Source organism: Hyperolius riggenbachi, chromosome 1 (genome assembly GCF_040937935.1).
Source record: "Hyperolius riggenbachi isolate aHypRig1 chromosome 1, aHypRig1.pri, whole genome shotgun sequence".
Classification (NCBI taxonomy): Eukaryota; Metazoa; Chordata; class Amphibia; order Anura; family Hyperoliidae; genus Hyperolius; species Hyperolius riggenbachi.
Genome location: NC_090646.1, coordinates 363643936 through 363667966, shown reverse-complemented (window position 1 = coordinate 363667966; position 24031 = coordinate 363643936). Strand labels below are relative to the sequence as shown.

General features: G+C 43.2%; 1 protein-coding gene across 4 annotated transcripts in view; it reads left to right on the top strand.

Annotated features, from left to right (window-relative positions):
• GNE (glucosamine (UDP-N-acetyl)-2-epimerase/N-acetylmannosamine kinase) overlaps positions 1 to 24031 on the top strand; it is a 102320-nt gene that overhangs the window by 45223 nt on the left and 33066 nt on the right. For all 4 annotated transcript variants that reach the window (XM_068234252.1, XM_068234254.1, XM_068234255.1 and 1 more), the window contains exons 2-4: positions 10042 to 10244; positions 18878 to 19329; positions 23835 to 23987. In XM_068234252.1, coding sequence (XP_068090353.1) covers positions 10042 to 10244; positions 18878 to 19329; positions 23835 to 23987 — 808 coding nt within the window. The remainder of the gene's footprint in view (positions 1 to 10041; positions 10245 to 18877; positions 19330 to 23834; positions 23988 to 24031) is intronic.

Below are 24031 nucleotides of genomic sequence, written 5' to 3'. Positions count from 1 at the left end.
CGCCCACAAAATGCAGTCAGATTGGCCGCCGATTCGCCCACAAAATGCAGTCAGATTGGCCGCAGATTCGCCCACAAAATGCAGTCAGATTGGCCGCAGATTCGCCCACAAAATGCAGTCAGATTGGCCGCAGATTCGCCCACAAAATGCAGTCAGATTGGCCGCAGATTCGCCCACAAAATGCAGTCAGATTGGCCGCAGATTCGCCCACAAAATGCAGTCAGATTGGCCGCAGATTCGCCCACAAAATGCAGTCAGATTGGCCGCAGATTCGCCCACAAAATGCAGTCAGATTGGCCGCAGATTCGCCCACAAAATGCAGTCAGATTGGCCGCAGATTCGCCCACAAAATGCAGTCAGATCGGCCGCCGATTCGCCCACAAAATGCAGTCAGATCGGCCGCAGATTCGCCTACAAAATGCAGTCAGATTGGCCGTAGATTCGCCCACAAAATGCAGTCAGATTGGCCGCAGATTCGCCCACAAAATGCAGTCAGATCAGCCGCAGATTCGCCCACAAAATGCAGTCAGATCGGCTGCAGATTCGCCCACAAAATGCAGTCAGATCGGCCACAAAATACAGTCAGATTGGCTGTAGATTCGCCCACAAAATGCAGTCAGATCAACTGCTACAATGTAATATTTACAGCCCCTCTCCGCTCCCCTCCCCTCGTTTCCCCCGTGCTGCTGCTGCCACCTCACCTCTCAGATCGGACCAGGCAGGAGATCGCAACCAGCCAGACCAGCACACGGCTGCCGCGCGGTGAATTTAAATGCAGGAAGTGACATCATCGGTCACGTCCAGCATTTAAAGTCCCCCGTGTGGCTGCCATGCGCCTGTGTGGCTGGGTTCCTATCTCCTGCCCACCACCGATCTGAGGTGAGTCGGCGGCAGCAGCATCGGGGGAACGAGGGAAGCGGAGGGGGGCTGTAAATTTACATTATAGCACCCGAGGCATGGGGCAAAAGATATAAAAAAAAAAAGTTCCCTCAGCTCTCGCTAACACTGCCACAGCAGGGGGGCCGCAGCAGAAGGCCTGGCGGGCCGGATGCGGGCCGCCAGTTGGACAGCACTGTCCTAGGTGATAGTGTTACATCTTGTCATAAAATGCCCTTTACCACCAGCAAGCAAGAACAAACTCAAAATAATGTTGATAGTACTTTTTATTATTTTTATTTAGTAAACTAGATGGGCTGTGGAGTCGGAGCCAGTTTGGGTACCTGGAGTTGGAGTCGGTGGTTGGATGATTTTTGTACTGACTCCACAGCCCTGGTGGGTTTTTTGAAGGAGATTTTTTTTTCTTTTTTAAGGAGAGCCTGGCTATCACTATATTTAAAGAGTACTTGAGGTTAAAGTGACCGGCTCTGTCTGAATGAAATTGCATGGGGGTAGGGGTCACAGGGTTAAATACGGTACTGTCCTGACGACGCTCTGCCCCCACCCTCCCTTTCCCACCCCGACAGTGCGGCAGTGGACGTTTCTCCGAAGGCTGCCAAAGGTCTTTGAAAACCTCCTGTCATTTTAGGCTTTGTCAATTGGGCTTTAGGTACTCTTTAGGGCCCATTCACACCTGAGCGGGAATCGCACGATTCCCGCTCGCGGCAAACCGCTAGCGGTTCTGCAAGAACCGCTACACATTGTAGCCAGTGGCCGTGTTCTCACTGCCGCGGTTGCGGTTAGCGATAACCGCAACCGCGTTGCATGCAGCGGTTTGCCGGCGACGAGCGTTCCGCGATTTGCGATCGTGATTAGCGTGCATAGCACGCTAATCGTGATCGCTCCAAAACCGCCGCAGTGTCCAGTGATTTTTCCGCGCTAATCGCGGGAAAATCACTCCCGCAGAACGCCGGCGGTAATCGCCGGCGTTCTGCGATTGTAAGTGTGAATGGGCCCTTAGGGCCTGTTTCCACTACACGCAGATTTGATGCAGATTGGATGCAGAATGGATGCAGAAAAACTGACTCGAATGAATGACTATGGGAAAATCTGCATCAGAATAATCGCGTTTAGTGGAAACAGGCCCATAGGAATTCATTGGAGTCAGTTTTTCTGCATCCATTCTGCATCCAATCTGCGTTTAGTGGAAACAGGCCCTTAATTTATTTTGGCCATTCTTTCAGCCAAAGGGATATTGCAATGCAACATTAAGTGGTAAAATAAGGCAAATGCTGGTAGTTTTTTATTTATTTCATTCCATCTGATGTTCCTTCAAAATCAAACATGGGCAAATGTTCTGGGTTACTCCAAATTTTCTTTTTTGTGTACTGTATTTTGTCTTCTTCATAAAGTTCTGTGGACATTTCAAACTTATATCCTGGTCTGTTATGTTGCCTGCCCCTCAGTAATGTGACACTTAATTGTAACTACTGCCACTGGAAACTCAAAGTATTGCTGTATATTTCCACAGTAAGGTCATAGTAAAGTTACAACTCTGTGAATGTAATTGTTTGCCCACTTTCTCAAATAAGCAAAGTCCAATATTCTACTACTCAGCTTGTTACTGCTTGAAACTGATACAGTGTATCTTCTCCCAAGGTTAAAGTCTTCATAGAACATAAGGGATATTGATTTCCTGGTTTTAATGAAAATATTGTCTAAGCAGCAAAGCTTATAGCTCTTCTCTGGGTCACATCAGGCCATATCAAAAGTTACTGGAATCTTAAAGAGGAACTGTAACCAAGGATTGAACTTCATCCCAATCAGTAGCTGATACCCCTTTTCCCATTAGAAATCTTTTTACCTTTTCTCAAATAGATCATCGGCGTGGGGGGGGGGGGGGGGGGGTGTATGTGGTGTATTGTGGTAAAGCCCCACCCCTGGTGTGATGTCAGCACCTAGGTCCTGACAGTTTGCTGTCTCTGAGCCGTGTTGCATTGTGCATCAAATAATATGAACAAATTACATGGCAAATATCAATTTATTTTTTTTAATCTCTTCCATTTTTTAACTTCATTTTGCAATGCATGGGTTTGTTTTCCCCTTTTCGCTACAGTTCCTCTTTAATAATTTACTATTTGTCCAATGGCTGTGGCATGTACACACCCTTAGGCCTGGGTCACACTGAGGACATTTATCAAGAATGTCTGAGACAAAATTTTGGTAGGTTTTTAGAAATCCAAGCAGAATTGACTCAGACATCATAAGAAATCACTAATTAGTGCAGATTCCTTCTTGAACTGTTAGGAATAAGAGGTTAGGAAGGTCTTTTAGGAAGTGCAGTGAGTGAGGGAAATTGCTGTTGCCGAGGTATCCAATACTTCTGCTATATTGCATCAATACTGAGCACTGGAAGGGTTAAGCACTGAACAGCTTCACAGGACACCGAGCGGCAGAGGGAGGAGCACTTAACAAAACATGCCTAGCCTGCACTACTGCAGTATCTGTAGAACTGCTATTAAGCACTTCTTAATCTGTGACAGTTCAAGGATGGATTTGCACTTTTCTTAACTGTAGTGCAGCACTAGAAATCCACCTTAAACTGTTGCTATTATGTAGTATTTGAGAAGTTTCTTATCATGCAGAACAGTTCCCCCTGCTAGTTAGAACAGTTTAAGAAGAAAAAACTGTCAGTAATGCTTTGATAAATCTGGCCCTGAGAGTGCTTTTGCAGTGCTTGCCGATTTCTGGCAATCAGCAAAGTGCTAGACCAGTTGGGTTGGTTCCACAAACAGTTTTGCAATTGTAAAACACATTTTGGGAGAGATCACGGAGTAATCGCATCAGTATTTACAGTAGCCAAATTGCGATCGCTCCAGGAATCGCAATGAAATTGTGACACTTCTCTGATTTCGCAAATTACGAGCATTGTACCATTGTATAATAGCAGCAGTTGTGCTTGAATGGAAGTTGCTGCTAATGTGACATAGTAGATAGACACTCCCATTGTATAATAGCAGCAATTGTGCTTGTTTGCTAGACATGGTTGTTACTACACATTTCTGTACGTGTGACCTAGTCTTTGGCGTTTAGTGTTTCTATTTACTGGTATCTATACATGTATCTATTATTTACATATCTATTTACCAGTGGCCTCCCAGAGAGACCATACCTGAATAAATTAGACCAGTAAATCTAGATTACCATTCTACATGCTGAGACAATGGACTATTTAGTACAGAGCTGTTATGTAAAATGCATTTATAATGTGCTCTCTGTTCACCTGGCAGCAGGTTAAAAGCTGAGACTGCTACGTGGGTGAGCACCTTGCCACTGCAACTCTCCTTGACTAATGGTGCCACCTACTGGAATTACAATGAGACTGATGTGTAGGCTTGTGACAGTGTGAATGAATCTTTATCTGCCGTATATACCAACCAGATCTTGCAGATATTTTTCATTTATGCTGGGACCACTCTTAAAGAAATTGCATGCATTTCTCCACATCTGAAATCACATGGTAATTGCCATACAGTTTTTGTTGCTTGAAAAGGTACCCTGTAGCATGATATCGCTCACTGTGTACGATTTCTGTAGCTGAACATCAGCTGCTGCAAGCTGATCTTTGGTTGCACGTTAAAGCGCACATTATACATGAAATATCATCTATGAAAAAACATGGCTGGTTTCAACAGACGAAAGAACTGTGCACGGTGATTGGCCAATCAAAATTGAATGTGTGTACTTCCAATTTAGAATTTTCAATGACTGGCCAATTTTACCACTTCCATGTAGTTTGAGGGCCAACAGATTTTGAATACTATGAGCAGATTGTGTCGGTAAGCTCCCATACTACACAGAGGTTAAGTTGGTCAATAAAAATTGGATGTGTGTACTCTACCTAAAGCAACCCAGCACTTTGTCAGCCCTTGTGGGTGAGACCACAGCACCAATTTGCCCTAATGACAGTGCTGTGGTCCCGCCCGCGAGATCATCGGCACCAGTCATAGCATGGAGCATCAGGCAGAAGTGATTGGTGGGTCTAGGTGATTGGCTGTCAACCCCTTGCTGGCTGGGGATTGGCTGAGGCAACCAATCTATGGCCCACTCACGGAGGTATCAGAGCCGTTCAGTGTCTCCGGCTGGACCGGTTAGGCTCAGTGTCCCGATCACTGTGATATGGGAAGCTGCGCACTGATTGGCTGTTGCAAACGATGGGTCTTCCACTTGCAGACTTGGTAGGTCGGGCAGCAGCAGACCGCTGCTGTATGTTTTTGTGGGAGGGAAACCTGGGACACCTGGTGCTGGTCTGAATTGTATAATTCGGACCATACGGCGCACTGATTCTGCCCAACACAGACTTTTGGGGGAGAAAAGGTGTTTTTTTTTTGGGCAGAAAAATGTTAATTGTAATGGTAAGCAGTAAATTAGAAACTAGTCTCATATTTTTATTTTCAATAATAATAGCTGAAAAGGGCCGGTAGAAGCCCCAGGTAAGTGACACTTTTTCTTTTCTTTTTTAATAGCCCACAGAACCCCTTTAAGGGGCCAGTGATGCCGGGTAGGCAAGTGGTTAAGAAAGGTGATTGTTGTGAAAAACATTGGTAATGTGTACAGGTATCCCCAAATGTCCGCTTCCTCCTCTTCTATGATTTGCTGAAGCTGGCCACTAACAGTCCAATTTCTAGCGAAAAATCGTTCGAGCGATCAGAAATTCTGATCGGATGAAAAATCGTTCACTACACCATCAACTAACCAATCATTGCTTCCTATCTATCACGACCACCAAGAAAATCCAAATTTTCGTTCGACGAAAATTCATTCGGGCGACATTTTTTTCACTCGTTCATAATCGATTGTGTCCACCAATGGAGATTATTTACAACCAATCTGATCAGAATTTCTGATCGCTCGAACGATTTTTCGCTAGAAATTGGACCGTTAGTGGCCAGCTTAAGTTGAATAATACTCAGCCGATCAGTTCTTGCTGCAGTGGTGCACCTCCTGCTCACTTTCCCCTCTGCATAGTACAGAACAGGCTCCCTAGCAGACTGTAACATTGTGTCTGTACAGAGACTATGGTCTGCAATCAGTTATTATCCCCCCAACATGTGTCCCTAAATAAATACAGCATGTTATAAATCAATAACAGCCCCCCAAAGACAAATGCTGCCTTAATATTCCATACTTCCATAAATGTCCCTTCATACAAATGCATCTCTGCTCCCATAGTAACCCCCAAAACAATTGCTGCCTTAATATATACACACAATGCCCCCAAAAGAAATGCATCACTGTCCCCTGCCCCCCATCCCCCAATATCCCTCATACAAACACAGTGTCCCCTAAACAGATGCGCCACTGCCAGAATGGTAGACCTCCTTCAAAAAAAACATGGTAGATAGGAACCTAAAGTTAGGGGAATATGGGGGCTGCCATATTTATTTTATTTTAAGCAACACCAGTTGCCTGGCAGTTGTACTGATCATTCTGGCATTAGTAGTGTGTGAATCGTATACCTGAAATAAGCATTCAGCTAATCTTGTCTGATCTGTTGCATGCTTGTTCAGGGTCTATGGCTAAAAGTATCAGAGGCAGAGGATCAGCAGGACAGCTATGCAACTGGTATTGTTTAAAATTAAATGTCAGCCTCCATGTTTTTCTTTCTTCATGTCCCCTTCAATATTTCTCCATGATTAGTATCATGTTTCATGTTTGAAGAACTGTTCATTTCCTGTTCTGCAGTGCCAGTTCTGCCAGCAGAAGTAAATAGACCATCGCCTGTTTTCTTTGGAAGCAATGGGTAGAAATGAGTTTTTAAAGCAACATGTCACAAACCATTCACTGTCCTGTCTCTTGCCAAACATCTTGTATTTGTTTCTACACCATCAACTTGCTTTGCAGTTGTCTAATTGTTGCTAATGGAGCTTACTCCTAAACATTTACTATGGCTCCTTAACCAGACAGACTTGTTCCTGATGAATTTGTCCTGATTTAAGTATAATCTGCTTGCATTTAGCAGTGAAGTAAATGTTCTGGTTCATGAAGTAATGTCTGCAGCAATGGCAAGGACGTAACTGTGTTGAGTAATTGGCTGTCAGTGAGTGCCAGTACATTTTGCTGTGTGGAATGAGAGTGTGAAGCGATGCCATGGTTTTATCCTACGTAAACATCTAATCTTGGGTGTGGATTTTAAATATGGGTAAATAGTTCCTTTCCTGGCAGTCAACATGATTCATAGTTCCATTACAAATACGGAAGTTTTATATGTGGAATTTTTTATGTATATGTAAACAACTTGTGCCAAAGCATTTTTTTCCCTTTTGAATGGATCGGTGAAAGATTAGATCACATTTGTTTCACCTTCTTTGTCATAACCTTTACCATGGTTTAAATCCTGCCAATGTTACCATTGGACAAATTCACCTGGAACTGGGCTTTAAAAGCTCAGATTTTAAACTTGGTTACAGGATTATGGAATACAAATAATGGCAGTGGCCAGGCCTGCTGCCAATCTGCTGAATAGAGTGCAATCAGGCCAGGCGTCCTTGTAGAAGCTATGTCTGCCTACCTGTTACCTAGCTCTAGTATTCTTTGTGCCTAGTAGTCATGGAGATTACTAGCACAGTAAACCTAAATCAAATGCTTTGTCCAGTGTTCTCCCCAGGTTCTTTTAGCCGGGTGCTCCACCCGGCTAGTTTTGGTGAGCACCCGGCTTTTAACATCTCACCTCCTCCTATGCTGTAAGCAGAGGTGCGCACATAAGCACCAGCCCTGCATTCTCTCATCTCTCCCCACCCGGCTACTTTTTCATGCCACCCGGCTCATTGTTCATGCCACCTAGCTGGAAAAAATGTCTGGGGAGGACACTGTTTGTCCATCTTGGACCTTTTGTGTTCACAATATTTTATTGTTTGCCATAGCCAGAAAGTACAGTAACATTTGTGCCATTAGGTTATTGTAATGATCTGCTCTGCTGTCTGCACAGGCAGACAGCTTTTTGACCATTTTGTCTGAGTGCTGCAGGTCCCTGGAAAGGAGACCTGTCTTCACTCTGCAACTTGCTGAGCTGCTTCTCTGGTGAGGAATTTGCATCCACTTGGCATGCAAATTGCTTAGCTGCTTCCTTTGATAGCTTGCAGTATAAATACCATTTCCTCCCAGAATTCCTTGCTGGTCATAAAGGTTTGATCCTGCTAGACTTACCTTGAGTCTCAGCCCTCTGCATATTGTTTGCTAAGATTATCTTAGAATAATCCTTGGGAGTGCACTAGCATTCCTTCTAGCGTAGTTAGGTTGTTAATTATCTGTATTGCCTAGTTCTTTCTTATCTGTTGCGATTATCTTGTCGCCAGCGGCGGTCAACAGGAAATCGTTCTGTCTGTTGGGATCGCATTCGCCCTAGCTGTGGAGGCGGTGGTTCCTTCTGTATTCTGCCTTACGAGTGTAGCCAGAGTAGCAGTTGCTACTGGTTGCTCCATCTGTCTGTCTGGAACGAACGCTTGCTGTCGTCTCGGTGAGGTAACCGTTTAGCAAGCGTTCGCGTTCTCTTTTGTTTTCGTGTTTCTTTGGTTAGCCAGGGTTGGTACGCATTGTCGCTATTGCGCTTCTCGTGTGGCAACCGTGCCGTACACGCGCTTTGTCGCTATTGCGCTTAACGTGTGGTGACCGCGTGTAGTTAGTCCTGTCTGCTCCTGTGTGTTGGATCAGTTTATCAGTTCTGTCTTTATTCTGTTCCTTTGCTCTGTCTTGCTCAGTCTTGTGTCGCTAATAGCAATCGCCATTCTTGCGATTGCGTTCCCACTTGGTCTTCGCTGTTGTGTATTCACCGTCGCCGGGTGGCGACTAGATTGGTGGACACATACATTCTGTCCCTGTGCTCACTCTGCATTGCTTCACCTCGTACAATTCCCACCTGACATCTGTGGCAGTGCAGAGGGTTATTCCTCTGCACTCCAGAGCTCCATCTGCCGGTGGGAATTTCCCTCTACAGGTGCATTGCACCAAAGCTGGGTTCTGTTGTGTTATACGCTTATGGAGGATTTCCGCAGTGTCAGCGCACATCTTGTGCGCTGACCACGGAAATAATTCCCCAGTCATTAGTTATAGTTTATCCTGCCTGAGCGCAGGTTGAGGCTATAGCTCTCCTCTTCAACCCTCCTTTTCCACACTCGGCCTTCATGGGCTATGTTGCCATCCCACAATCCCTGTCAACAGCAGGCTAGCAACACGCCAGTACAGCACTTGGACTTCAACTGTCACTCAATGACAGTCCTCATACATGTGTATGAGGCTTTATATCACATAGGATCCTCTGCTCACACAAAAACTCTCAGCAATACAGCTGAGGTATTAACAGGTACCATGTAACTGAAGCAACATGATCAATGCAATTCCCGAAAGTTTTCTTTAAAGCAGACCTTGCACCAAAAAGTGCTTTGTAGGAGTCACTGAAGCACCTATTAGAATTATGGTAATATGTGTAAAAAGTATAAAAGAAATGCAACAATCGCACAGCATGCTACACGGTTATTGAGACTGTGGATATGCGTAGACTTCATACCGAGAATTTCTGTGAGTTTTATCAAACTCGTGTAGCCCAGAGGATGCACGTTTTTAAAAAATAAGGCATTCAGACATACTTAAACGTTTGTAGATTACAAAAAAGTATGTAAATCAGCTGTCCTGACACCTCCCAGTTCTCACGTGTTCCAGCTGTTCAACTTGCACTTTACTGATGTCAAAAGATTAACCTGAAAGTTTACAAACTGGCATAAAAAATAAAAAAAATACATAAAGATGGCAGCCTTCTTGATCCTTGCTGATTACTTACTATCTGCAGAGATCAGCCTTTGGGTAGACACATTTGGTTGACCTGGGTGGGATGTACATTGCTGGGGTAAGGGGATGAGCAGAAGCCCTCCCTAGGCTAGGAATATTGTAGCAATCAACTGGAAAAAGATTGGATCAGTTGATTTTTGTATTGTTTTAAGTACTGTCACTTATTATGTTAATTGTATATAATGCCAAAACACATATCATTTACTATGTGTCCAATGCTTTATTTGAAAGATGGTATGCAAAGTATTTTTCAATATATAGACCATCTAGTTCCATCCTTTTAAGAAAAGCTTAAACTTTTTTAATTCCTGTTGTCTTTTTCAGGCACAGTATTTTGAGAATTTATCAAGGCAGAGGGTAAACATGGAGAAACATGACAACCAAAGAAAACTTCGAGTATGTGTGGCCACCTGCAACAGAGCAGATTATTCCAAGTTGGCTCCCATTATGTTTGGCATCAAAGCAGAGCCAGAGCATTTCGACTTGAGTGTAGTGGTCATAGGATCTCACTTGATTGATGATTATGGGTAAGATACTTACATACTTTTTTTGAATTTTATATTCCGTGTCAAATAAAAATGGCTGTTTAAAATGTTATGTTGAAAATATTTGGTACGTATAGTACATAGTTGGGGACCACTTGCAAAGATCGGTAACATACAGCTACCTCTGCATATGCAAAACTGACAAGCTGCCAGTTTCACTTTAGGCAATGGGGTCACACTGTTAATGTCTTGAGCACACAGAGGTAACTTTGAGCCAAATGCCTGTAGTACGTCCCTGTTAAAGGGAACCTGAACTGGGAGGGATATAGATGTTTCCTTTTAAACAATAAGTTACTTGGCAGTCCTGATGATCTCTTTGGCTGCAGTAGTGGCTGATTCACACACCTGAAACAAGCATGCAGCTAATCCAGTCCGACTTCAGTCAGAGCACCTGATCTGCATGCTTGTTGATGGGCTGTGGCTAAAAGTATGAGGGCTTGTTTCCACTATTGCGGTGCGGAATCGCCTGGATTCCACCGCTGATGAAATCGCATGCGGATGCGGTTTCCCATGCGTTTTTTGCCGCGAATTCGCATGCGAATTCGCATAGGTCAAGGTATATGCGATTTTAACCATGTCACTGCCTGTGTGAATTTACATTGGTTCCTTATGCGAATTCGCTTGCGAATTCGCATGAAAATTCGCATACCATAGCCGCATGCGAATTTCCTATTAAATACATTAGCGGCGATTCGCATGCATTCCACTCGCAGGCAAATTCGTTGGCTCTTTTGTGCGTTTTTTTTACCGCTGAAAAAAACGCACCTCAACAACGCTACAGTGGAAACAGGCCCATCCACTTGCATTACATGTGCGAATCCGCATGCATTGGACGCATGCAGATTCGCGATAGTGGGAACGAGCCCTTAGAGACACAGGATCAGCAGGAGAGTCAGGTAACTGCTATTATTTAAAAGACCTCTGTCGCAAAAATAGTAAAATTTAAAATACGTGTAAACATATACAATTGAGAAGTCGTTTCTTCCAGAGTAAAATGAGCCATAGATTACTTTTCTCCTATGTTGCTGTCACGTACAGTAAGTAGTAGAAATTTGACAGAACCGACAGGTTTTGGACTATATATAGGCAAAATGGCGCTGGTAGGTATACTCAAGCTGCGTGTTGTGGAGGGACAACTTCAACCCTCCAATCAAAGATTATTCCACAAAAATTAAAATATACAACACGCGCTCAATGTGTAAAACTGACTTTTTATTTACTATAAATAAAAATGAATAAGAAAAAGACACCGAGAGCCCAATATGGTGTAGTATGCTCAGGACAATAGTGAATAATGTAATGTGAGAAGGTTATACTCACAAACGAGGGTTACCGCTGAGGCAACCACTGTGTATGCAGGTGAGGAGATTAGACCTGTCCTCACTCAGGGTTAAGAAGTCGCTTTCTGTAGATAGACGAAAGGTAGGGGTGGGTCCCCCTTCCACCAAGGGTGGACCCTATAATGACTTTGATGAACAGAGGCGCCAGCAGAATAAAAACAATAATTAAAAGTTTTAAAATATGCTGGGGAGGCAGTGGTGGACTTACCTCCGAAAGCAGACTAGACTACTAGTCTGACATAAATAAACACTTTATTAGTACCCAAATAGATGCAACGCGTTTCGCAGGACCAAGCCCGCTTCATCAGGCAATAAAACGGGGGACAAAACTGTGGACAAAGGCAAAAAATACAGTACTGCAGTGAGCTACATAATATAAAAAGCATTCATACGGTGCATAATAATAAATAAAAATGAATGTACATTTAGGATCTCTCATATGTTGTACGTCGCACATCCACACTACATTCACAACTTACTTTCTTCAACAGAAGGGCCCTTCTGACTAGTAGCGTTTTCTTAAAAATAGTTCTCAATGCCTTCAATAACACATGGGTTTATAGCCCTGTGTTAGACAAGCAAATTTATGAAATGTTTCTTGTGAAAAAAAGGCTCAATTTCTCAACCAGTCTCTTTATGTGGAGCAGCCGAGTCACGGATAAGCTGGCAGTGAGAGGCAGGGCAACGATCGGTGGAGACTAACGCTCCAAGATAGCCACCTCAGGTAACAGCTTTTTTGGGGAGAATTAATGGTGAGTCAAATATCCACATAAAGAGACTAGTTGATAAAGCCTCGTTCACATCTGCTGCGCTGAAAAACATGTGAAAGCGCGTGGTAAAAACCGCATGCGCTTGTGCGTGCTTTAGTGCGCGTTTCTGTGCGTTACGCTGCGCTTCTTTAAAGCACGTTTTGCTTGTTGTACCAGCAGCAGTTGTCAATAAAACTTTGTTTTTGTATGTAAATGTATTTTTTTCTCCAATTAGGGGTAAAAAACGCACGCGCTTATATGCGATTGTACGCGCTTCTATGCGCTAAAAAAGCGCACCCATTCACTTGCATTGATGTGCGCTTTCCAGCTCAACGCACAGAAATGCATGCAACCCTACGTTTCTGTAACGCTGCTCAGCGCAGCGCATAGATGTGAACCAGCTACATTTAGTTACATGGGAAAGTAAATACCTTGCTGATCGCACAGGGCAGTGCGCTGTAAAAAGCGCACAGAAACGGCCCTGATGTGAACGAGGCCTAAGAGATACAACTCCTAGGATACAGAGACATTTGAGATTATGAGTCTATTGGAACTTTTACGGAGATATTGATGCTATTGGGTAAAAACAGTGCTGAGAAATTGAGCCTTTTTTTTCACAAGAAACATTTCATAAATTTGCTTTTCTTTTTTTCTAAAACAATTTTTATTTGGTTTTCTCAAAATTACAGATTCATCATATAACACCAAGATGTAAGGGGTATAAACAACATCACCTCAGGATCACAGGATTGAGAGGGTATTCCCCCCCCTGAGAGTGTAGAAAGTCCTTCCATCTTGGGAGGCCATGTGACGTACCGGCCTACAGGTTATTTGTGTCCGAGTCCGGATGAAATCTATTGTAAGGAAGTAGCAACTAAACACTATAAAACCTTTTAAACCCCCAACATTCCCACCCTCTCTTCCCCCCTCCCACCTCCCCCAGGGGTGCTCTCTCCTCTGGGTCCGCCGTAGCTGATTTTAAGGAAATGGAGGCCAGGAATTCACATTAAACTATTAGGTAATTTAGGCATGAAGTTTAAATGGTCCCAGGGTTCCAAAAAGATCCTCATTACAGTACCAAGAAGAGTATTTGAATGGTTCAACCAAATTGGTGATTTCTTCCTGGCTAAACATGCATAAAATAAAAGGTTTCCATTTACTGAAAAAGCGTTTGGCTCTTTTTTCTTTATGAAGGAGTGTGTCATATCTGTCCATGGAATATAGATCTAGCATTTCATCTTTTACATCCTGAATAGTCGGGCTAGTCAGGTATATCCATCTATTTAATATGGCTTTTTTTGCTGCTGCAAGTGTCACGTGTGTTATATCAGAGTCAGAGGGGGTTCTATCTGACATTGTTGGTGAAGGAGTTCTGTTATGAAATAGGTAAAGCATGGGGTCCTTCTCAGGGTGTTTACATTTAAGCCTTTTGAGAAAGCGAGAGACTTGATCCCAGAAGTGAGAAATGGCCGGGCATTGCCATATGCAATGTACCATGTCCGCGTTGGGATGTTTGCACTTGGGGCATTCTGGGGAGTATCCCTGGGGGGGAATGGAATATTTAATATTAAATGCATATTTTGCATGAAAGAGGAGGAGGAGGTGAGAGTCTCTCCAACTCTCACATATAATGTTTTTCTATATGTTGAAATGCCTTCTATAATGAGCTTTTCTATTGAAGGAATCTCAAAGTATTTGCTCCATCTTTTAAAGTTATCTTGTGCTATTTTTCCGGCATTAATAGTTAATAAGCCATTGTGTAACATTGAAAGGGATAGTCTCTCGGTTCCTGGTTTAAGGAACCTGTCAAATGGAGTAATCTCCATTAGGCAGGAGGTATTGATTAGGTGTGCTTTGACATAAGACTTTTTTTGGTAATAGGCTAGAAAGTCAGTTTTAGGGATGTTGTATAGAGTGTGTAGCTCTGATAGACTCCACCAACGTTTACTTTTGAAGTTGAAGAGCTGGCTAAGCCTAGTGACGCCCCTGTCTTCCCAACCAAGGAAAGTGCCATGTTGCATACCTGGGGAGAAGTCAGGGGCGCCCCAAAGTGGCATGTATTTAGTGATCTTCCATGGTAGGTGAAACAGTTTCCTACATTCTTTCCATGTGGCAATGGTGTCTTTTACTATAATGTTGTGTTTGAGACGAACAGGGAGAGTGGACCATTTAGAGTGTAGCAGGCCCACTGGAGTCCAGGGTTCTACTAGGGCCGCCTCAAGCTTATAATTTGAGAAACCTGAGGTTTGGGATACCCAGTCACGAATGTGACGTATCATACAGGCTAAGTTGTATAGTCTAATGTTAGGGAGGGCAAGACCACCCAGGCTCTTGGGTATTTGAAGTCTACTTAATTTAATCCTTGATCGCTTGTTTCTCCATAGGAAAAGCGAAGTTGCTCTATTTAACGCTTGTATGTCAGAATGTTTCAGAAGAAAAGGGAGCACTTGCAAGGGGTATAAGAGCCTACCAAAAGTAATCATCTTAAATAAGGCTGCTCTACCAGAGAGACTAAGAGGAAGATTTTCCCAACTGTGTAGTTGGTTGACTAGTTTTTGGATAAGTGGAGTTATGTTGAGGTTGTATAGTGAGTGGGGGTCTCTACCCACCTGCACTCCCAGGTATGTGATTGGTCCTTTGGTGATCTTGACCCTTAGGTCAGTATCTGTTGATAGATTACATTTGCTAGATAGAAACACATAAGTTCACTTTTTGTTTTATTGACTTTAAAACCCGATTCTCTACCTATTTCTGTTATAAGCTGTAAGACCTTAGGTACTTGTGTCAAAGGATCATCAAGAAATAGCAGAATATCATCTGCAAAAAGAGCCTGAGTGGTTCTGACACCCCCCACCCTAATTCCGCTGATCACTCTGTCTAATAGTCTGGCAAGAGGTTCAAGAGCTAGGTTGAAGAGAAGGGGGGATAGGGGACACCCTTGTCTTGTTCCCTTTTGAAGGGGAAAAGAGGCGGATAAGAAACCTGGAGTGTAAACACGTGCCTTAGGGGCTTGATACATTAGTCTTAAAAGATTAAGAAAACTACTAGTGAAGCCCATTTTTAATAAGACCATGTCCAACCATTGCCAGTTGACTTCGTCAAAAGCCTTATGTGCATCGAGTAGTAGAAGCGCACTCTGCTGGTTAGTGACAGGGTACGCTTTTACCTGTTCTAGGATTAAGAGTAACTTCCGAATGTTAGTGACCGCAGACCTGCCTCTCACAAAGCCCACTTGATTAGGATGGATTAGTTTAGGCATGAAGATGGCCAAACGGTTGGCCATTAATTTGGTTAAGATCTTGAGATCTTGATTAATTAATGAGATGGGTCTGTATGATTCAGCTAATGAGGGATCTTTTGTTTTTTTGTGAATTACTTTGATGTAGGTATCGTTTCCAGAAGACGGAAACTGCTCACCACGCAGAATCCTGTTGTAGACTTCAGAAAGGGAGGGGGAAATCTCCGTTTGTAATATTTTAAAAAACTCTGAGGAGAGACCATCAGGGCCTGGTGCTTTATTATTGGCCAGACTTTTGATAGTTTGGGTTATTTCAGAAGTGGTAATAGGGGCATTGAGGGTATTAAGGTCTTCCTCGTTTAGCTTTTTGAGGGGAGCAGAGTCTAACCACCTGGCACTGTTAATTTCATTAAAGGTGTGGGAATTTGTATAGAGGTTCCTATAGTAAGAAAGGAAAATATCATTGATGTCCTTTGGATGATTCTTAATTTCCCCTAGTTCATTCTGGAGGCCTGAGATGAGGGAGGGATCGTATCCTCCTTTGGCGAGTCTGGCTAATAGTCTGCCGGATTTATTGCCAAACTTAAAAAATTGTAGTTTTTTGTAAGGTTGGGTGAGAAGCTCTCTTTGTTTGAACCATTTGTCTGCTATTACTTTGGCCTTGAGCCACTGTTCTCTGGAAGATGGTGAATGGGAGCTCTGATATTCTAGCAAAGCCTGTCTAACTTTCCTAACCTGGGCAGAGTATTCTTTTGCTACTTTCTTTTTTTTGGAACTAACATAGGCTATAATGCGTCCTCTAAGGACGGCTTTGGCAGTGTCCCAGAATAGATGAGGATCATTTTTATGGATTTTGTTATCCTCACAGAATTCAAGCCACCAGCTCTGTAATAGAGGGTGGAATTCCTCATCACTATAAAGGTGGGACGGAAATCTCCAAATATAGTCAGAGCCTCTAGGGGTGGTCTCGTTAAAGGCTATTGAGATAGTAGAATGATCAGAGATTACTGCATCGTGTATGGTGGCTTTTGATAGTCTGGGGATAAAATCTGAAGTGGTGAACAGATAGTCTATCCTCGAGAAAGATCTATGGGGGTGGGAATAAAACGAAAATTCCCTTTCACTCGGGGAGAGGTATCTCCAGGTATCTTGCAGTGTTAGGAGAGTACTAAATTGAGAAAGGCAAGTGTCTTGGGCTCTGTGAGAGGGAGGCCCACGGCCTTCAATCCTTCTATCTTCGAGGGGGTGCATGACCTCATTAAAGTCACCTCCCACTATCAAATGTTGTGGTTCAGATAGTGAGTACCTAGGTGTTGGAAGAAGCTTTTTTTCCCTTCGTGTGGCCCATAAACATTATAAATGGTAAAGACATCCCCTGGCAGCGTAACTTTGATTGCTACACATCGACCTGATAAGTCTGCATATGTTTGCTCAACGGCGCCTTTAAGGTGTTTGCTGATTAGGATTATCACTCCGGCTTTTTTGTTGATTGCGGGTGTTCCAAAGCAGTGGGATACCCAATTTTTTTTTAAGTATTGTATTTCGGAAGAGCCAAGATGGGTCTCCTGTAGTAAGGCAATATCGGCGTCTAAAGATTTTAGATGCCGGAGTATTTGAGACCTTTTTATGGGGGAGCGTAGTCCCTTAACGTTCCAGGATATAATTTTCATGCTATAGGAACCTTAGGCGTCGGTGAGCAAAAGCAGATAAGATATATATCAGATGACATACAATAGCTACCTGTGGCAGCCAAGATAATGTAATGTGGACCCAGATAGAGAGAGCAAGACCCCATGAACGTAAGAACAAAATGACAACATAACTGCTATAACTATTGAGAAACTTGCAGGCATAAGAGATAATCACAGGTGAGTGATGGACTAACTCCATCACATGTAACGAATCCCACTTTAGTGGGGATTTAAGTTCCTGCTTAGGAGGGAGAAGCAATGGCATATATTGCCAGTAAACCTTTAGGAATTGACTTCTCTTCTTCCCTGTGGATGACCAGCAAGCTTCCTAGCTTCCGAAGCCTTTAAGGGCTGTCCGCGGAATGATGTCGGACTATAGTAGAGTCAAAGTTATTGGTAAGGCAGGCAGATCCTCAGTCGTTGGAAGGTTGATGAGGAGAGGTGGATCGTCTCGTGGGAGATGAAATAAATTTGCTTTTCTAACACAGGGCTATAAACCCATGGGCTATTGAAGGCATTGAGAACTATATTTAAGAAAACGCTACTAGTCAGAAGGGCCCTTCTGTTGAAGAAAGCGAGTTGTGAATGTAGTGTGGATGTGTGACGTACAACGTATGAGAGATTCTAAATGTACATTCATTTTTATTTATAGTAAATAAAAAGTCAGTTTTACACATTGAGCACGTGTTGTATATTATAATTTTTGTAGATTTTGGACTAGCCCATCTTCTCATGGGGGGTTCTCAGGGTTTTCTTTATTTTTAAAAGCACTTAGTGAATGGCAGTTGCTCCATCCAAATGCCAAATAAGTGTGCAGGGAGGCTGGCCAGCATCTTTGTATAAATCTTTTTCAGGGAATGTCTTTATAAATGATAAAGGCCATGCTGAGAATACTACATGAAGAGATTGACTAACCCAAAACCTGTTAGTAATGTCAGCAACATAAGAGAATTTAGTAATTTATGGCTCTGGAAGAAATGTACTTCTTATTTGTACATGTTTTAAATTGGAAGATTTTCATGACCGTTTCTCTTTAAAAAGAAAATATCCATACCCTTCTCAGTTTTGGTTCCCTTTAACAACTTACAGCATGACTTGCAGGTACACTGGGCTGCACTTGCAAGATTAGTATGTCTAGATGTTTAGATAGGCGGTACAGTTTTTCCAATGCACTTTTGAGAGACAGATGATTGTGTACAGAAATACACATACAGTTTATCTATGTAGAGATTTTTGACAATTTATGATCGTCGTTATACAGAAGTTACACAGCATTACTTGGCAGTACTCTGGATGAGTGCTGTTTTTCAGCATGTCCTGCTCATCTACTGCTTGTACAGCGCTCATTTTCAAAACTGTCACCACATCATTACAGGTGACAGTAACTGAGCATGCATACATGTTTTTATCATTAAAACAAACCAACCGTAATACTGCTTGCTGGGGTATTTCATGATGCAGAACCGAGCAGAGGTGTATAATGGGGAGAGAGATAGACAGAGAGATAAATATCTTATCATTTAAAAAAATGTTTTTAGTTTGAGTATCTCAGATGTTGCCCTTCATATGAATTTTCTGTCCGTTTTACTTTGTTTAGGAATACATATCGTATGATTGAACAAGATGATTTTGATATCCAAGCCAGACTTCATACAATTGTGAGGGGAGAAGATGAAGCTGCTATGGTGGAGTCTGTAGGCCTTGCTTTGGTAAAATTACCGGATGTTTTGAACCGGTTGAAACCCGATATAATAGTTGTCCACGGGGATCGATTTGATGCCTTGGCATTGGCTACAACTGCAGCGTTGATGAACATAAGGATTCTACACATAGAAGGAGGGGAAGTCAGTGGCACCATAGATGACTCAATCAGACATGCCATTACTAAACTAGCCCATTACCACGTATGTTGCACCCGGAGTGCAGAACAGCATCTGATCGCCATGTGTGAGGACCATGACCGCATCCTGCTGGCAGGATGCCCTTCTTATGACAAGCTTCTCAATGTGAAAAACAAGGATTATATAAGTGTTATCAAGATGTGGCTTGGTATGTGTCATTCAGCAATAACTTTTTTTTTTTTCCCCAGGACAGCACCCCTCCTTGAGACTTCTCTCTTTCCCAAGTTGGACAGGAAGCTAAAAGATTAAAAAAAAATAGCATAACAGGCAGGCAGCATAAATATCTGTAACTCACCCTGAGTCCTCAGTTTGTTTTTCTGTCCCGGACGGGGCGCATCGGGGGATCCTCCGCAGGGCTATCTATGTCAGGCGGCAAAGGCAGTGCTGCTGTAGGCTGAGCTTTGAATTTTAAGTATTGTTAAAATTGGGGCTATCCTAAATGTGGTTAATACAATTTTGATTAGAATCCCATAGCAAGCATCGCTTTGGATGCTGAACTTCAGCTTTCCAGGTGTACTGCACAGTGCTTTGATCACACAGGAGAAAAGCACTCTACAAATGTTAACATTTTACTTTACTGACTGCATGCTTGTTCCAGGTTTGTCATGGAAAATACAAAAGTCTAAAGATGGGTATTTTCAACAAAACCGCAAAAAATTGGCAGTGCTCCTAATTAGCCTGCAACTGAAATTAAACCAACAGAGGTGTGCAGCACCCTTCAGAGAATTCAATACACACCTTGAATACAAATCCGATGCAAGCTATGCACTAAACACTAATCTAATTAAATTGAATGCAAACCGATACACATGAATGCAGCTAGCCACAAGTAGTCTTACATTTTTGTACAACAGGAGAAAATGTTGGTGCTTTCAAATGAAGGCTGCACCAGAGTTGACCAGCTGCATAGATGTGCAGAGCCCAAAACACGGGCAGATTACACAACTTGCATTCAAAACCGATAAAGCGAATGGTGGACGTTCGCTTCCAAAAACAGTTTGCGCACAGATTATTCAGTACTAGGCTCTTTTACCACATTGACACGCATTCATGGAAACATAGTGTAAACCTGGGGCTGCTAGTCACAAATGGTCTACACATTTCCCAAAGAAAAGCATAGACATCTTTGTAGGCAGCCAATGGGCATCTTTGTAAAGGAGAATGAAGATGATAGTGTCCATATTTCTTACCCCCCCCCCCCCCTTTAAGTAGATTGTGGGGCAATATGCAGGTGTCAGAAGCACTTTCCAGCTGAGTCTATGGATTTGAGGAACTGGGGATAGTGGCTGTGTAGGGGAGTATAAAGGCTCGTTGCAAAATTCCCCAACTGTTGTTTTTTTTAATGTAAAATGAACTTCTCAATCTCTTAGGGCGGGTTTCCATTTGCGAAGTGATGCGAGTGTGGCTACGCAGCCGCATCACATCACTTCTGCCGCCGGCCGCATCACTTCCGCATCTCCGATGCAGAAGTGTATTGAGGAGATGGGACACGGCTGCGGGCGGATGCGGGCGTGTGAAAATCTGCAGCATGCTGCAGATTATCGGATCATACCGCTCCGCACACCATGAAAACTGTTCCACTGGCGTGCATGTGTTTCAGCACACCTGCGGTGCGATGCGGCTATGTAGCCGCATCGCACCGCTCCTAGTGGAAACGAGCCCTTATCCTCATTTCTATTAAAGCGGTTTAAAACTCTGACAAAATTTTCAACAAAAATGTGTTTTCCCACTTTTTATAGCCCATACAATTATCATATTTGCTTTTGTGCACAAGTATTAATATTCATTTAGATATTATAACTTCCCAAAGTTCAGTTAATTTACTTTGAAAGCTGCTGTTGCATTTTATTTATAACTTGTCATTCTGTTGAAAATGCTGCCAGCAGTTATTTCTGATCTGTTTTTCACTTCAGCACTCATCAGCTAAAGTCCTGCACAGCCAGAGAATGTTTACATAAATGTATCAAGTAAAGAATGTGTACACAAGATAAGATTATAAGCAGTTCGGATGTGGGTTCTCCCTGCAGAAGAAAGTCAGCCCTGTGATGTAACCCTTTGAATGCTGTTTTACTAAAAAAAAACATTGTGTTAGTATATTATATGCTGTAAATAATCTTTTAGAGCAGGGGTCAGGAACCTTTTTGTCTGAGAGAGCCATAAACGCCACATATTTTAAAATGTAATTCCGTAAGAGCCATACAATATGTTTCAAACTGGGACAGCAGGGCTCACGTCCCTGTTGCCATGGTAATGTGTATACAGTTGATCCACCGGGCAGCGGAAGTGTCAGATACGTCTTCAGCTTCTCTTGGGTTTCAGCAACATCAGAAATTTCTCCGAGAGCCAGACAGGAGAAATACCCATTCACAGCTTGTACAATTAGCTAGCTGACTTGGGGGTTGATTCACGTTGTAGAATGAGATCCCCGCACTTTGGCTCAATAGGCTGCCTGTCAAGTGACAGGCAGCCTACTGGGCCAATCAAAGTGCGGTGCTCTCGTTCTACAAAGTCACTGGACTTGACAAGGTCCAGAGTGGGATAATCGGAGCAGCTGTTCGTTTTGGGGTAGCGCGAGTAAGTTAGTAGTGCATGCTACAGCAGTAGCGTGCACTACTTTGAAAATGTTACTTTTTGCTGCCACAATAAGCTGTGCTGCTTGAGCAGTGTAGCTTAGTGAATCAACCCCTACTGATTTTTCTGGGAGACAGATGTAGCCTTCGAAAGAGCCACTTCTGGCTCCCGAGCCATAGGTTCCCTACCCCTGTTTTCCCCTGTTTTAGAGCAAGGAAGAAATTCTGGGTTATATTCCGCTTTAATGTAATTTAAACTTCCCTCAACATAGAACACCATTCAAGTTTTGGATAGTGTCGCAACCTCTGTTTGAACTCTGTATCTAATACTCCTAGTTGTAATTACAGCATTGTTAATGAATACTCTCTTAATTACTGTTTTTATTGCTTATTGAGCCCTGTTATACAGAACTTTATTAGTATGTGTTCATTTCTATAGGGCAGTGGAAACAAGCTGAATAAGATTTTTTTTTCACCTAGCTTTTCTACTTCCTTCAGGCCTTGTTTCCATCTGTGTGCTTCTGTTCGTTTTTCAGTTACATGTATCAATCTGTAACATTGATGTTCTGATAAGAAGCTTACAGATGGAAACAAGGACTCCGAAGTACCAATCTACACCATTACAGTGTTGCAATATGGGAGTGTATGAACTCTGAAAGCAGAAACCTGGAGAGAATCTGCCTCCAGCTCAATCTGCACTAACGCTGGGCACAGACGAGTCAACCCGGCGGCTCGATTAGCCGCTGGATCGACTCCCGCCGCGGCCGGCCGGATCGATTCCCACTCGTCCCCGCGGGGATTGAGCGGGGAATTGATCCGGCGGGTCATCGGACCTGTCGGATATTATCAATAGAGCAATCAGCGGCTCGATTGATAAGGAGGTGTCAACCCGTCTATGCCCAGCATAAGACACAAAGAAGCAGAAGGTGCTGGGGTGCAGTTTCAACAAGCTTTCAGTGCATGAGCTTCTGTTTTAATTTTTTTGCTGATCACAAGGGCACTGTGATTACCATGGTAATCTTATGCTGGGCATACATGGGTCGATCCGGCGGCCGATTAGCCGCCGGATCGATCCCCGCTCGTCCGCGCGGATCGATTCCCGCTCGTCCCCGCCGGTGGTCCTTATCAGCCGCTCGATTCCCTGCCATTGTCCGCCGGCGGGAATCGAGCGGGCGCGGATCAAGCGGCTTGATCGGGCCAGCTGAATATTATCAGCTGGCCAGATCAGCTGGTCGATACACGGTACAGAAACGTACCACGTATCCCCAGCATTAGTACCCTTGTCACACTGGTGCAATTTGATTGTCACACAAGTATAGAGGTAGTGTGCACAGCATTTTTCCTTTGTTTGGGTTAAGTCAATGGTAACACAAGAAAATTGCATAGCAAATATGGTACTACGCGATTGCCTTGCAATCTTTCATTTTAAAACTTTTCCCGCTTTTTTTTTCCATCAGAAATCGTGCCACAATTAAGCAGTGAAAACCTGCTTCATTGCACGTTAATCGCAGAGCAATGCTAACCAGGGCTGTGGAGTCGGAGTTGAGGAGTCAGTCGGGGCAATTTTGGGCACCCGCAGTTGGAGTTGGAGTCGGAGTCGTAGTTTCAGAAACTGAGGAGTCGGAAGATTTTTGTACCGACTCCACAGCCCTGATGCTAACAGGCCCTTCAGTTTTTTTTTTTTTATTATTGCTGTTTAGGATAACACAGGTTCACAGGAAATCTCCCTAACCTGACCACATAATAAAAACTTAATAGGTTACCACCTTTATTGCTCTGCCAGCCTCCAGGTTGTAAAGATTCCAACGGTCTTTTTCTGGAACTGTAGGAGAATCTTTCCAACACGGAGACAAAGCAATAAAACAGACATGTTACATATGCCATATGCCATAGCTGACTAGTGACAAGGTCACTAGTCAGCTATGGCATATGTAATAGGTGATGATATAGTAGATGATATTGATACAGCATTCCAAAAACAGATATGTTGTAACCTATTGTTCCATTCAGAGCAAATAAAGTCTGAGCTGGGCTTCTCCTTAATCCAGATGTTGATGGGCAAATTTTCTCCTTCTTTCTGCAGGAGATGATGTGAAACCTGGGGAATACATTGTTGCACTCCAGCATCCAGTCACCACAAATATCAAGCATTCAATCAAGATGTTCGAGTTCACCCTGGATGCGCTTATCTCATTCAACAAGAAAACCCTGGTGCTTTTTCCAAACATCGATGCAGGTGAGATGCTGTATAAGTATAGTGATACGCTTTGTTCAAACCTA